Source organism: Mastacembelus armatus, chromosome 5 (genome assembly GCF_900324485.2).
Source record: "Mastacembelus armatus chromosome 5, fMasArm1.2, whole genome shotgun sequence".
Taxonomy (NCBI): domain Eukaryota; kingdom Metazoa; phylum Chordata; class Actinopteri; order Synbranchiformes; family Mastacembelidae; genus Mastacembelus; species Mastacembelus armatus.
The window spans coordinates 19,743,893-19,760,731 of NC_046637.1; the positions used below are offsets into that span (position 1 = coordinate 19,743,893).

Sequence of the window (16,839 nt, forward strand, 5' to 3'; positions counted from 1 at the left end):
TCCTAAAATCAGTCTCCTCATTAAACTACAGTCTTCTCTCTGTCTTTCTGTTTTTCTGAATTTCCACCCCAAATCCCCACACCGTTCCCCCTCTGCACTTTTGCTTCTCTCTCTCCTTGCTTCTCTGCACTTTTTGAAAGAGAAGATAGTTCTCTGTCCCTCTCTCTCTTAATGGAAAAGGTCCTTTTAGCATCACCGCAGCATCATGCTCTCTAAAGGCAGCATTTGCAGGGTACTTCAGTCTAAATGAAGCTGGAACTAGATGAAAATTACAGGCCTGGGTTCCTTAAAAGCATGCTTCTATTTTTCTCCCGTTCCATTTGGAAGGGAATGGGGTGTATAAAGGAGGAGAAGTGTGTGTTGGGGAGGGCTGAATTTCTAGTCCTTGTTATTTTCAATCAAACACACTCCTCCACTGTTGGTGGAAACAGTGCAGGAGAAATTATATTTGGGTTAATGATGCTCAGAGCATCAAAAGAGATACCTACGCTTTGAGGCCATTTTCCAATTCTCAGGTTGATGTGAAATACACTAAGCCTACTGGCTGAATCAGAAACGAAATGTTTTTGACCAGTACCTCATATTGACATTAATGTTTTCCTGTTGTCATGGAAGCGAAGAGTGGCTCCTTAATTGTACAATATAATGTCTTTCATTCTAAGAGACATGCTTGCTAAAAAGGCCTAATAGCCTTGTTTGTCTGGGGGAAAAAAACAAGAAGATAACATGAAAATCTTACTTGCAGTACATATTTCCATTTTCATTTAATGACACAGTGCAGGTTTGAACAGCATTAGAACACTGAAAACACGAATAATACATTAGTACACTAAATGCTTCTATTTTCATTATAAGAACCACTGCAGCACATCTATTGACACATGTCACCAATCCATTTTGCATTCGTGCTAATGGCTTCAACATTTTCTTTGTTAAAAGCCCCACTGTTTTGGGTAATCACTGGATCTGTTGTGGAGAATGGGAGCACACTTGTATTTTCTGGGAGTTGATAATTAAATTTACTTTAGGCAAACCTGATTTGTATTGTCATGAGCAGATGTGTTTTGGGAAGCATTTGAGAGGGGTTTATTGGTGAAATCTAATTCATTACAGACTACTCATGACAGTTTGCATAATCACTAATGTAAAAATCTGCAAGAGTCAGATTTGACAGTTGACAGTAAAATAGTTACTTTACCAGATTAGTTCTGCAGCCTACATTGGATATATATATATTTTTTTTTTTTTTTTTTACCTTAAATCTTACAAACCCCTTGAAATGTATTTGGCAAATAGAACAAATTTACAATTTAATCATTCATAATACTTCAATCCAGAAACATAAAATCTTTAAATCTCCAGCCCTGGGGATATGGGGATAGATTAAAGAAAAAAGCTAAATTCACCATATTAGTGCTAAATGTGTTGCTCAAAGACATTGTAACTTTCAAAAGTGCCATTGATAGAGAAAATGAAACTTGTAGACTGTCTAATCCAAAAGGTCAGCCTTCATCATCAAACCAGATTGTCTGAGGTTTCCTGTGGGATTTCTTGGTTAATGATGATATTCAGTGCACAACTTGTCATTTCACACCTCTTAAATATCCTCGACTGGTTAAAGAGACAGTGTTCATCTAAGCCACAGTGTCAATGTTGGAGGCATCTAATATTCTGATTTACCTTATTACCTTTTTTGTCAAGAGAGGTAATATATTAACGTAGACCTGCACTGAGCCTCAGAGTGTCTAAAGCCCAGAAATAAAATGGGTTCAACCATCTTTCTATGCCAGCACAACATGAAGAATTGTGGCTAAAAGCTCTTACATCTTCCCTGTGTACTATTACCTCTATATATGGAGTCATATTCAGAGAAGTGACGTGGTAACTATCAGTGAAAGTGTCACCTGGCAGTCACTGAAGCCTGACACATCCGAGGAGGAGGTCTGAAGATCTTGCTTTGAAATTGTTCATTGGCTCAGCAAAAACAACAGTGAGGCTGTGAATCGGCCTCTACTGCCCATAAGGCCTCTGAGGTCACTGCTTCAGCCTGACTAATGGGATAGGGGTCATGTACTAAAAAGATTTACTGACTGGTCAAGACATCTAGTTAGCATTGCTAACAATTTCATCAAATTTCCTGTTGAGTGCTGGAGACTTGCCTGTGTGTAAAAATGATAATTGCTCCTCCATGACACTGGGCTCATTTATCACAGCTGACTTTGGCCAGTTAAACTGGCTGTCCATCTGGGTATGGAGACATTGGAGTGATGTCAACTGACATGTCAGTCACTTGCCTTTAAGTGACCTCAGCTTTCACTCAGCCTTTCACTGTAATGTAATGAGATGAGGGCTGAACATGGAACATTGGTCATAACTCACTCTTTACCCCACCCAGTCAAACAAGTTGACATAGTCCTTCTTTCCTCTTTTCGGCCCTGCTCAGGAGGCCATGACATGTTTCAGACTCCTTCTGCAGTGTAAGCAGTGCTGTCAGTAACAGCTGCAGAAGCAAGGTTGTTGTATGGGGAAAGTATGTGCACTTGGCAAACTAATACAGAAAAATAAATGAAACAACATCACAGGAGAGCAAACAATAAAACAACAAACTGAAATCCTAGAAAAAGGGGGAAAAAAAAGTTAAAAGTAGGTCAAAAGTCTTAAGGGTTCAGTGTGCAGTATGCAAACAAAGTGTTGTTGTATTGTCAAAGAGCATCTGAAACTCTGATCCTTTGAAAGTCTCTGCAGGCTGCGTGTCCTTACTGACTGACGTCACTGTGAGGCACTCCATTACGACCACTAATACATCTGGTTTTTGCCCTGCAAAAACATATAAACACATTTGGCTTTAGGTGGGATCAGATGATGTACAAACTACAGCTGCCAGGTTGTTGTATTTAAGTTGCTGCCCCTGAGTGTTGACATGAGCATGTTTATGTCTATCCCAAATGAGAACATTCTGCTTTCTAAGCCCACAGGGAACAGACTCACCTTGTGTCCTGTTGCCAGGATGGTGATGACAGTAACCATCTGGATGAATACTCTTGCCTGGCATTGGTCAGCTTTTTCTTTTCTTGGCATAGGCGGTTCAAAGTGTATTTTATGTATCAAAAAGATGGAGGGCAAAGTTCAAAACTACGTGATGACGCCCGATTTGCCCAATCACATTTCATCACTGTCTCATTTCTGTATAAGCAAAGTGTGACATCAGCTCTCACTCACCATTCTCTTCCTAACACATGCCCAAATCTGACAACCCAAAAGATTTAGCACAACAGAAAGTGTCCTGCTCAGGTGTTCATGGTAAATGTTGATATCGAGTTCATGTTAATGGAAATAGACTGAACTTGTGTGACTATATCTAAAGCATTTTGCAATTCTCCTCTAATTCTTCCCATTCTTGCACATCAATGGCAGCAAGCTACTGTACACACCACGCAAGACACTGGACTAATCGAGTCTAGTGTTTTGCTCAAGGACAATAAGTCTGACAACTGACAAATGCACAAATACAAACGTAATGCTGTAAAAATTCTTAAAAAAATCTTTATATATTAAAGGCTGTCAACCCCAAACTTTAAACATGTCACTTCCTTTGTTCAAGTTATCTTTGTCACCGTTTGACTTTGTAAGTTCCCAGCTTTGCTTATCAGCAATGTGTGCACCCATGCTTCTGCACCCAGTGTAACTGGAGGCTTTTTTGTGGTGGCTTTGGCTGACTACATGCTGGAGCAGCCAGGAGTGATGAAGGTTTGGGGAATTAGCTGGTGACAGGAACTCTGTGTGGACTTCAGTCTTGGCAGAGCCCTGCACTGAGCCTCAGAGTGCAGTCTCGTCGTCAAACTTTGCTCTCAGTACAGAAGAGATGAAATATGAACTCCTTTTAATATCCCACCTAATAACTGTGTTGACAAGTGCCGTGAGTTACCTTCTGCAGGAATGTCATGGCATTTGGATAATTAGCTGTAAATAGTATTTTATTATACCTGGCAATCACACAGTGGTGGAGACATTTTTATAGTAGCAAAGGTTAGTTGGTAATTTTACTAGCCCTATTATGAAGCTAAATGCAGGTCTCTCATAGGTTGTGGTAGGTTCTAGGGCATTTGGCCAGGGACCAGGCCAAGAAAATCATTGCAGTGCTATCTATTCTCACCAATTCTACTTCAATGACACCATGCTGCCCATGCCTATATCCATTTGGCACTGATACTAGTTAATGCAGAAAGCTGTCACTCACAACAAGTGATGTTTGTTTTTGCGGAGAGCTTGATGACATTTCTTTGGGGAAAGTGGTGAATCTTTCCTCCGGTGGACAGATAGACAGATGGACAGATGTCCCACTTTGGTGAATACACAGAAAAACTGATCAATGCTTTTGTGTGAACCACCAGATAAAATGCCTGAATGTATTTTTTTTTTCCCAAAAAGCCCCAAAAAATAAAGGGGATCTTATACAGCCCAGAGCAAAATTATGTGCATTTTACTGCCAGGTTGTTGATAATGGGCAACAGCATCAAGGAGCTTGAAAGAAGGAAGCAGTTTTCAACATTTACATATTCTATTATCAAAAAGAACCAAAACTATCCCATAATATTCAGTTTCATACATATTATAAGACCTTTGCGTATCAGTCTTGTTAAACATCTCCCCATACTTAAAATAATTACACTGAAGTGATAGTGATGGCATCATTAGTTGTCTGAGTCTCCAATTAAACTGTTTTGGTGGCTGTCATTCCTGCTGGCTGAGGTCCCTGTTGGCACGGGATCTGGCTCACAGAGTAAATAGGAGTACAAAGCTGACAGCTGTCTGATAAATTATGCACAGCCCAGTGTTTCAGAGGTGGATACACACCCACACACTCGTGCCCATGTACACACTGATCCTCATGCTCTGAGGTCCCAGCGGTACAGTTGAGAGGAACTGGAGACTCATTAAACTCCTCCACACATTTAGTTTCAGTTTCTGCCCCATTCCCTCCCCTGCGGGTTCTGTCTGTCTCTCCGTCCCTTGTGTGTGGGTCTTCTTCACACCTTATTTTAACATCCCGCGTGTTAGCTCTCACTCCCTTTTGCCACCCCTGTTTGCTCATTTGGCATATCCATTATCACACTGGCATTGTAGCTCCCTCCTCCTCTCTTCTCATATCCTCTCCAGATTAGAGAGCGGATAGGAGGGCTCAAGTCAGAGCCAAATGGAAGGGGTCCCAAGCAATCGCCAAAATAAAGCCAGTGTAGGCCCTTTAATCTCTGTCTATGGTGGGCAAAACCTGTTGACTGCTGTCTAACAAAATTTGCGTCTCAGAGTAAAAATTAATGTATACCCTTTTATATTAGTGAAGTACATGATATCTTGATATTCCATTAAGTTAGTAAAGTTGCAAGGCACAGATTTGAAGATAAAAGTAGCAGAGGTTAAGATATCTACAACTCTACTACTATAAAACTGTTTAATAGCTTTTCTTAAGCATTATTTTTAAGACCCTCCATGCCTGGTAAACACCTCCCAGTCTATAGATTCCCCAGCACAAGCACTGGGTTTTGCCAGTTTGCCAATGTTTTATGAGGAAGGAAATGCCAAATGTTTGTTAGACCCCTTGCTATACCCACAATGCATTTTTGATGATCAAGTTATTTTGCAAGAAAAATACCCATGGCGTCTTTAACACTTCTTATGACCTCAAGTTGCATGATGGATAATGATGTTAATCCAGTCTGCTGTAGCAGAGAATGGTGACATGCTATACAGCAGACCACCAACACTGGAATATTCTCTTCATGTATTTATGCAACATGTGGCCAATTTAGTTTTCCCAGCCACTCTATCGTTCTTCATCACCCCTATTTCCTCACCCTGCCATCTGGTTAGTGTGAGAGGACCTGGACATCATACCTTTCTCCTTGTTATCACTTTCAGCCATCAGTGTCCTGTTTCTTCACATTGCCACATTGTCACCTTCTGCAGTCGTTATTTCCACACCCTGTTAAGTCCTCCTTTTATTAAATCCTCTCCTCACTCTGATCACTGAGATCACTTCCTACGATGTAGAGATAAATGGCTTGGCATTTTTCCATATGCCAGACTGAATAGTTGAGGACAGACTCATTCCAATGTCTCTGCAGCGATGCCATCCTATGGACTGAAGACAGTGAGGGTTATGCGTGTGCGATTATTCTTTTGTTAGAATTTCAGATCGTTAAAGGAATAGTTTTACACAACAACAATAATAATAATAACCCATTTAAAATGTAATGTTCCAGTCTGGCTCATAACCCTTGTTGAGTCTATGCTCCCATTTTAGGACAGATTGCTGGTAGGCAGATTTGGTTTGTTTTTTGCACAGAGCCAGACTAGCTGTTTTCCAATTTCCAGTCTAACAATCCACCGGCTCCAGCTACATATTTACTACACAGGAGTGGTATTGATCTTCTCATCTTCCTCTCGGCAGGAAAGCAAGAAAGCTTATTTCCCAAAGTATCAGACTGTTCCTTTAATAAATAATCGATTATAGATTCCCACCAGTCCCTAATTGCGGCGTCTCAAATGTGAGAATGCTGTGCTCTTGTCTGTAGCATTGTAGATTTGTTTTTGTGGGATTTTTGACAAAACGAGGTATGAAGTGATTACTGCTGTAGCAAATCGTGACAGTTATTGTCACTGTTGTTTTCTGACATTTTTGGAGTAAACTGTCAAGTCATCAAAGAAATGAAGAAAATTGTAATTCATGTCAGCCTACCTCACTAAAAGCTTTGTTTCTTCATGCCATGTTCTTCAGGTAAAATTGTCCATTTTAAATGTGAGGAGCGTGAGCATGCTCAGAGTGCAGGTAGACAGTATGTTTGAGTTGTAAGCTACACGGGTATGACATACACCACAGAGATCATAACCTGATCCCACTGTGGCTCCAGTTAAAGCTACGACTCTTAAACAGGGCCCAGTGGGACACCAACACAACACCAGACAGCCTGTATGAATATGAATTATCCAATCAAGCATAGATCAGATGCACCGAACCCAAGCACCACATTGCTAATTGAACTGGATATGGTAACCTCTAGTCCTCTAGTTTCTATTTAAAAAAACAAATGCTGATGCTTATTATAACAAACCACACATTATTATTATTTGGTCTAACTCCCCCTGAGATACGAATCTCTGATACTACATCATCATGTAGACAAGTAATGAATAAAAGCTGAAGTGTGTGTTTCTCTGCTGAGCCTACAGATCAAACCATGCCACAGGGTGTGAGGAGAAAGGGTTTGTTGCTAGCCAGAGCAAGAAATTTAGTCAGCACATATAAAATTAAATCTCTGAACATAACGAGAGACAGTGTGCAGACACTTCACTTGCTCTTTGTGTTTGAACAGATCCTCACTTGACTTCCCTACCCCAATATTCAACTGCTGCTTTTTATTCATTAATATGCATATTTTTCTTTTAAAGCTGACATAACCTTTGGTGCAGTTGTTCGTATCAGAGCGCCGTCTCTGACTTTGTGAATGGGATAATCTCAATGTGAAGGAAAGATTAACCAGGAAAGAGCGGCAGCTAAAACTCTCCACTGATCCCAGCCCCCGGCACAAAACAGTACAGCTAACGTGAGAGTAGAATTAGTTTCCATGCTACACTGGATGAAAGTGAGAGCCTTGCACCCAGGCAAGCAAAGACTGCAGTAATTATGAGTGATTGTTAAGTTCACGAAGATACCTTCACAATTTGCCCCAGGCAATATTTTGTCACCATCACTTCTTCTGCCTCAAGGATTTTGTTTTAAGATCCTTTTTTTTTTTTATCAATACCAACAGTACACACAGCACACACCAACACTGTATACACAGTATTCTGTGTAATTAAGGTTATGGGAAAAAAGAACAACATTCGATTAAGAGAATACAGAGATTAAACGGAACAGTGTTGTCTCATTTGTCAAGTTCACATTCAAGTGTTTCTATATAAATAAATATTAGAGAAGCTGAATTCAAATAGTGAATTCTGATAATAAAATACCAAACACCAGAGAGATTTTTGCCAATTATGTTATGCAAATTGTTGGTACAGCATAGAACCAAATAATGTAGCAATGTTTGTTGCCAAAAATTGTGAGGTATGACTCCAAACACCAAAACCTCTCAATGTGCTGCAAATGCTGTCACACAGATGTATGAAACAAGGTCCCCATTGTTGATGCAAGGCCATTGCGTTATGATACAATAAACATATTCATTACAAGGTGCATTTTTTTTTTGTTTTCAGCTATACAGTTTTAAAAAAAAGGCAAAATATACTTGATTTGGATGTTTTTTTGTAGTTTTCAGGCTTTACATTTTTTTTGTTTTCTGTGACATTTGAATTTGCAAAAAATTTGTGTGGCATTTGACTGTAAGCCTTCGAGCCTTGCAAAGAATGCATCTGTCCGGACCTGTGGAAATGCTGATAGATAGGGATCAGTGGGTACATATAGCAGGAGGAAATACCACTAGTATCACCAGCAGACAGGGTTTTTCCCAGAAGGCCCTCCCACCCCCCCAAAAAAACTCACACACACACACACACTTCCCCTGTCATGAAATCTATCCAGGCTTGGACACATGGACTAAATTGAAGTAATCCTTTATATTTCAGATAGTAACAGTCTACACTCAGATTGCAGTGATGTTACCACTTAATCACATCCCCCTCCTGTGGGAATGTAACGATTTCCATCTTTAACACCTACAAACCAAACAGTAACCAACAACAACAATGATTGTCCACTTTGTTGCTCATAATGAACATTTATCTTTGCTGCATGACATCGGAGCAAACAGCAGGACAGATCTAACTTACTGAGCCTTACCACACTGTCTGCAGCGAGCATGACTAGGGAGCCAGAGACCTGTGCTAGACATAAGTTACTCTGCTGGGTAATGTTTGTCTGCCTGCACCGGAGAGGGCCAGCATAAATATTTATCTGCTTTATTTGTTTTCACTGGCTTTGGGCCTGTGTGTTTGGAGAAAAATACATGAGCATGAGCAAGAATGCCCAGTGTCTCTTTCTGCTGGATTAATATCCCAGAAGTCAAAAAGTGTACATTTTACTGGGACTCAAAATTTATTTAGTATTTTGTATCAAAGTTGCACAATTAGTTACACAAATAATACTATTTAGTGCTTAGTCTGGTCTGATGAATACATATATCTAGGCATGCATATGGGATTGGATTTCAAAATGTAAAATCTGGAACTGTTAACAAACTTGCCTCCTGGGCCCCTTGAGAAAACTATATTAGTACATATCTCTCTCTCAACATGATTCTGCACAATAGTTCAAATGCTGCTTAGTAATTAATGTCAGCCTACCCCATTCATGAGTTAGCCCCCCTTCATGAATAATCAATGAGTGGCTGCTTAATAAACATGAGGGGGTGTATATAGTTGAGCCCTTGCACTAGACCCTATGAGCTCAGCAGAAGGCTGGAGAGCTTTGAGAGGGAGGGAGCATGTGAGGCGAGGAGGTGGGGGGCACTGTGTGTATGTGTGTGTGTGTGAAGAGAGAGAGAGTTAGAGAGAGAGAGAGAGAGAGAGAGATAGACCAGGCTGAACAGAGAGATACAGCCACAAGCTGGGGGGAAGTCAATCCTGTAAGGCAAAGTAATTTTGCGGCTGTGGTAGAAGACAGAGAGTGGGCAGAGGAAGTCAGTTTAGACAGAAGAAGGGAAAAGAAGACATCTGCTTCTTCTCTTTGCCCTCCTGAGTGGCTTGAGGGAGAGTCTGGATGGTGTGATCTCCTCCACCATGGGATGCAGCCTCTGTACCCTGAAGAAGCCTGAGGAGCAATATAAACTACTCTATGAAGTCTGCCAGGTACCGTAACCATGCCTCAGGAAGAATTTTTGAGAATCACTTATATACATTTTAGTTTGTCTTATTGTACTGTGCCACAGCCAGAGTCGATTTTCGTATTTCACTGTTTACTTACTTGAAGTGTAGTTGGAATTTTGCGCCGCTCGTGTCTCTGGGGTCAGTGGCTGAGTGGGAGTAGAGTAAAGTTGAGTGGAGTGGAGCTGTTGCCGGCTCCTGCAGCTGAGCAGCCTGAACTCTGAGTGCAGGGGTCAGCGAGAGGTGGCGCGCTGTGCTTAAAGGAGGGGGTGATGAAGAGGTGACAGCTCTCTCAATGCGTCTGCTAGTGTGTGCCGATCCCTGCCCACCTCCTCATTGTCAACTGAATGCTGAGTTTGAGCTTTCCAAGCTTTAACCCCTGTTTGACTTTCACTAAAGTTTATATTTAACACTCCACTGCTTGTTTTGCACATTTTTTCCACAAAAGAAAATAAAGCAGGCGCATTATAGATGCCCCATTAACATACTGGGAGAATGTTTTCACATGAGAACCCAGAACAAGGTTGGTCCTTCTTCTTTTTTTGCAGTTTTAAACAGCACTTTGATACGGTTGTGATGAAGTGCTGCAACAACTACCTGATTTACTGTTCAAATAAAAATGAATCAACATACAACAAAGAAAAATGATAGAAAATTGCAATATCTAGCCTCTTAAATATGAAGATTTACTTCATTCCATTGTTTGTTTGTCAATAGAAATATCTATGGGTTTTGGACTGTTCAGAGAAAACAAACCAGAGACTTCAGCTTAGACTTTGGAAGATTCTTCATCATGTTATAATTAGAAAAAGTGACAGATTAGTCAACAATCAAAATAACCATTCATTGCCCCACTCAATCAGTGATTTTGAAACTACACTCAGTGTGGAGTGTTTGAATTTATTTGCTGTAAACCTGGTTGAATATGAAGTTTTTTTGTTTTTTTTTTTTTTTTGTTTATTGACTCATTTGGAAGATGATGAAAGTGAAATTTGTGCTTTGGCAAATTTTCCCAAAGGTTTTTTTCGAATCAAAGCTTGCTCTCAAATTCCTTAATCAATGTAAATTGTAGCACAAGAAAGGAAGATGTTTAAAACTGAAGTCAGAATAATATCTAGCTTGCTGGATGAATCATTATGCATTCCCCATGTGAAGAAAATGTTTGTATATCATTTACTTTGTAACTCGCATGTGGTGGCCCAGAGCAAAACCTACAGCATGTTATCATTCTCTGTTCTTTCCAGACTTTGCTGCGGTGTCAACTTTAATTGAGGCAGCACACTCAGTGTTGGTTTATTCATCTGAGAGCATTCGGATTCAAGTGCCAGTCTGGTCTAATGAGTGAAAACGCTGACCTGTCTGACAGCAGGCAGCGAACGTCTTTGACAGACTGCTTTGCACGTCTTTGAGGACTGCTTTATGAAACATGCTCAAATCTGTGTTTTGGTTTTTTTTGTTTTTTTTTTTTCTTCCATCTTTTCATCCATAATGTAACCCGGCCAAGTGTTATCCACCTATCACACCAAATTACAACTCCATTTACTGCACAGGGTGCCGAGTGGCAAGTGGCTGATTTAAATGAACGTAATGATCAAGCTCTCTGTGGATCCTTGCTCATTATTCTCCCCTAAAAAACAGCTCCCTCCTGTCTGGGGCAGAAAACAGGAGGAGTCTGACATTCTGCCTGCAAATAGTTCAGCTTTGATCAAGTCTGCTTAGAAAAGAAAGGGACTAAAAGGTTTTGGCTTGTCTCAAACAAAAGATCGGTGTTATTCAGTGGCATAATAAATGGATTATGGGTGCTAATATTAGGGTCAGAAAGCCCTCCACTTGTCTAAAAAACATTGTGTGTGGACTGGTGCAGGACTGGCGCCTCTTTTGTTCTGCCTCTTCTGTGGTCACAGTGTCATCTCGTCTGTCAGTTGTTCTGGATTGGCAGGTCCTTTACCTCCTTTGGTTTTGTCGTACAACTGTCAGTTACTCTATCTTCCACTGTGAAGAAAGTCTGTGCAGATTTTTAACATCATAAGTCGTTTTGTCATTTTGCTGCCCCCACCTGACAAGCAGACGCGGCACAGATGATATGTGCTGCACCATGAACGAACAAAGAGGAATCTCCTTCTCTTCTTATATTTTGTCTCATACGGTTGGTGACAGTCATGGTAGAAATGTGTCACTTTTTCCTTTTCTTCTTTTCACTCATTATCAGTTAATCTGTGGGTTAATTGTTTTCAGTTACTTGATTAAGTTGGTATTGATAAAATGTCACATAAAATAAAATGTCCTGATTTTTCTTACTAACAAGCCACAATCCAAGTATATTTAGATTATACTTACATAAAACAGAGGAAGAGTAGCTACAAATGAAAAGACACATAGGCATTTGAGTGATTTGTAAGTTATAGATTAATCAACCAAGCGGCTATATTTTTCTGTCTGTGAAATAAAAAGCAAAGCAACATTCAACCACCCAATTGACAACCAAGATTTCTGCATGTACCGCCACATGCAAGAAACAAAGAAGTGCATGGTGACTTGTACTGGAGTCGCACTGTCAGAATAAGGTCTATAGACTTTGTTTGAATTTCTCTGATGTGACGGTATGAAAGTCACTTTATTTGACGGCATTTGATAACTTTCTCAGTCGACCTGATGCTTGAAACTTCGAAAGAAAAATCTTCATCAGTTCCCAGGCAGCACCTTGCATATATCGTTAGCTTCCTTTAATCCAGACAGTAACTGAATTACAGTAATAATACAACTAGGAGTTAAATAGTTTGTGTATTTACCCAGCATAATGAGAAATGCTAAGTTTTTCATTGCTTGTGTTTAATTAAACCACAATGATCAATTTAAGACATCACACATTCCAGCCCAAAAGCAGCCAGCCCAGCCATTTGACACTTTGCAGACTTAATCATTACACATCCTACTAGAATGTGCAATCCTAGCCTTTAACTACTACTACTAGCATTAGTTCAAGTTCAGATGTTTGGTTTTTTTTGTTTTGTTTTGTTTTGTTTTTTTTTTGCATGACTAGCCATGCCTGCATTCACCATTTGTACTGTATATGAGTGCTGCAGATTATTCTAAGGACTTGTCAGCCATAGATGCATTGCTCTACTGAACTGTGTTAGTATTCTGACTTTAATGAGCAGATCATGTATTAACCACAGATCTACAGTTTCTTCATCAGTGTCTCTATATAAGTCGGTGTTTCAACTAGAAGTTCCATTCACTTTGTCACTTTGTCACTTTGTCATCTCTCACCAGTTTTTCTGACAGACTTCAGACTTAGAAAACTTGCCTCTGTGGCTGTTCATGCTTCAGTAGTGAGTATTTCCTGAGCTTGTACCTCTGGAAAGATTCTGGGAGGTTTTATTTTTCTTTACTGATAGTACAGGCAGATACTATTGATCAGAGAACTGGGCAGAGCGCCCACTCTGCTCTCCCTGTCATTTCTCTGAGGCCTTAATAATCCACAAACATTTGAAATCTTTCCAATTCATTAAACACCTTAGCTCTAACTCCCACATTGGAAGTATGATAATATGGTTTTGCACTGTTTTAGATAGGTCCTTCAAGCATTTAATCAGTCCTGGCAGGGTTAGAAACACTTGCTTTATTAGGTTTAGCACAGTGTAGATTGAATTAAAAGCTTTATCAGCATACTATATTTTCTCAAAGGAATTTCAATGCACTTCATAACCTTGTTTACTGCAACAACTGTCAAAGCATCATCAAATATTGTTAAGGTGTATTAAATACAGCCATCACAGCATTTCAGATAAGTGTTTTCTTGTCCTGTTATGATCATTAAAGGCCTGAGCTTAGTGCTCCTTTTTAAACTTGACCATTTTGACAGCAGTGAACCCCTCATCCTTTCTTCAAAGCTAAAGGTAAACCCCATGTGGAGATGTAAGCTCAGCTGCTTTTGTCAGGGACTTTAAGGTAGAGGCCTTGGAAACTCTGTTTGACAGTCCTAGGAGTCTTAATCTCTCCAGAAGCACTCTGTAATGGATTTGGCGCCGTGCTGTGGCTCTTGCAAGACCCAGAGCTTAATTAGAGCCTCAGCACATGCTGGCTATTGAGGCTCTGATCCACACTGACGTGATCTGGACTAAATCTCTCACTTTCTTAGTTTTCCCTCTCTGTTCCTCCTGCAGAGGAGCAGCATCTCAAACCTAACGTGATTGATCTGCTGAGCAAAAGGAGTTTACAAATGAGCTGGCTGGAACATTTCCCCTCTGAAGCCAGCATCTAATTAGCCATATTTCTGATTGAAGGCTGCAAAGATGCCACGCTCATCTCAAGAAGCCATGTTGTCATAGGACCAGATGGTCTCGGTATGACATCTTCTGGACCAGACAGACAGAAAAATGAGATGAAAATATTTGTACAAGACAGCTCCTCACTCTCCTGAACACCCATCATCAAAGCAGTTAGAAAAAGAAAGGGAACCTACTGAGATTCAGTCTGGCCCGCTCGGCCCCCAGTCCCCTGTAATGAGGCTTGACACACACGACGTACAGAGACAAAACAGGGATAACCAGCACTGAACATGGCCACCAGAGCCTGACACTGTGTGTTTTTAATAACAGCTAAGATCAGCCCTGGTGTGCCGTCACATCTGTTATACACTGGAGCAGGTGGCTTGCTGCCTCAGGGGAGTATTCACAGGAGCCCATGTATGTACTGTCAGTCCAGAGCAAATGACAGAGAGGGATCACAGCCACATCAGGAGAAAACTGAGCCGTGAATTAGCTTTGGTAGCATGTGGAAACATGATATGTGTTTCATAAATACCAGGCAAGAGAAACATTTTCTCAGCTCATAAAATCATAAAACACTTAAGTTATTTTTGCTGAAATAATTGCAGTAATCACAAGTAATACTGTCTATAGAAATAAACCACAGACTGTATGGCGATATTTACTGCGATTTTTTTTTTTCTCAGTTTTGTCATAATCAATTAGAATCATGTGATCACACTTTTTACTGTTTTTTTTTTTTCATTGCTGTTTTTTCATAGACATAGCTTTATAGTTAGCTAGCTATATAGAAATATATGACATCCCTAATCGCAATCCTGCTCATAAAGCTCTAATTGGTTGACTTTTCCTCCAGCCAGTTAAGAGTCATATTAGACCTATTAGGTAAAACTTTATATCCAAATACAGTACCTACACCTTTAATATTTTAATCTCTTGATTGTTTCTGCATTCACATGATTTGCATATCTTTGATGAAGTACATTCATATTTTTAAGGTATTTAGGGTAATTATTGAATTAGCAGACATCGAGTTATTTTATTTAAGCTTAATTGAATTTCCAGCAAATGTAATACTGTATGCAACAATATAGATTATATCAATATCACAATATGATATGTTATGGGTTTTTCCACCTGTATCACACATACAGATGTCACTCAGTGTACTGTAGATGTCATGGATATGGCTGAGCGTCACTATAGTTGAGTTTGTCAGACATCATGTCTTATACTGCAAAACAGTTTGAAATAGCCCTTTACCTCTCACACCCTTGACCAACAAGCAAACTGTATCACTGTTAGCTAGTGACACAGAGATTATTACATTTACTAAGTGCACTGCAATCTCAGGGGCTGAAATAGAAAAGTCAGCACATTTCCAAGCCACACTGGATTCACAGATGTTATGTTGTTGCTGTACAGATGAGTCACGCTGATCCTTTTACAAGTAAACATGAATAGGATGGTTTCAGTTTTGTGTAGATACACCAGCAGTTCAGGGCTGACCTCGTCTTGAAAAGTGTAGCTTTTTTTTTTTTTTTTCAATTATATTTTTTCCATAATACAGTCCTTTTCATTTGCATCAACCAACTATTATTTTTACAAGAATGAATTAAACTAAGGTTCATGGTAGGAACATGATTCAGAGTTTGCTGATTATAAAATTTGTGAATAATCACGCTTCATTTGTGTGTGTATAAACCCTGTAATGAATAAAACATGTGTGACCCATGTGGGCTATGAGCAGTTGTTCAATGGTTCTAGCATGCTGGGTGCATTTGAATGATTAAAGATGATTATTTCTCATTATGAGGCTATAAAAAGGAGCCTGTGCCAGCAGTGTGTTGACCAAGAGCAGCTCCTCTTCTGATTCACAGTCTGGCATTATGTGTCTGTCACAGCATGATTTAGACTTAACTATTGAAGCCACCTACATGGTATGAGCTGTGATCTCTCCCTGGAGCGGTGACGTGCATGAGACTTATTGTGCTTTTATCATATTCAGGGTTTTTTTTTTTCTCTTTTTTTTTTCTTGTGTGATTGATGTAAAGACCATTTCTGAGTAGCGCAGAGTACTTCTCTGTGCAATTCTGTGTGGGCAGTGTTAGAGCAAACTTGACTTTGAAGCCTTGAGCAAATAGATTTGGCCTTGGTGATGAGCTGAATGTGCTGTAATTCCTCAGAGAGACAGGCATGCACATTTATATATTGTGTGGGTCTGTGTGTTTGGCTGAACGGAGAGGAGAAGCCACAACCCTGGGTCTCAGCTCATTTGCTTATTCCAACGCTCATATTTACTCCACCCTGCTTTTCTCTCTATATTGTTCATATCTGCGCTGAGGGGCAGAAAAATGATGAACTATAGCAGCACTTTGGTCAGGCATGTTGTCAGCTTGTCTGTGAAATCTTAGCAACATTTTCAGGATGGAAAAAGCTGCAAATTTTACAAAGCCCTGTTTGTATGTGGCAAGTTCTGACACAGTTACTGATGATTGAATTCTATATGAAGCACCTTTTGTTTCTTCAGGCTACAAGTGGGGCCACATAAATTTAACTCATTACCGATTATGATTATTGGTGGATCTTTTTTGTCAGCCTTACTGAACCACTGAACCTTACTAAATGAAATGTACTGTGGTCCTCTCGTGTTGTATTTTCATTCAAGATCTTTGATTCAAAGTGAACATCTTGTCTGCTTTTGATT

The 16,839-nt window shown here is 39.9% G+C and overlaps 1 protein-coding gene across 3 annotated transcripts in view; it reads left to right on the plus strand.

The window, feature by feature from the left end:
* pdzrn3b (PDZ domain containing RING finger 3b) overlaps positions 1–16,839 on the plus strand; it is an 87,600-nt gene that overhangs the window by 60,019 nt on the left and 10,742 nt on the right. The window contains exon 1 of one of the 3 annotated variants that reach the window (XM_026307958.1): positions 9,677–9,846. The exons of the other annotated variants lie outside the window; for them this stretch is intronic. Coding sequence (XP_026163743.1) covers positions 9,778–9,846 — 69 coding nt within the window. The 5' untranslated portion in view covers positions 9,677–9,777. Of the gene's footprint in view, positions 1–9,676; positions 9,847–16,839 lie in introns of those variants that run through there. 3 annotated transcript variants of the gene reach the window in all.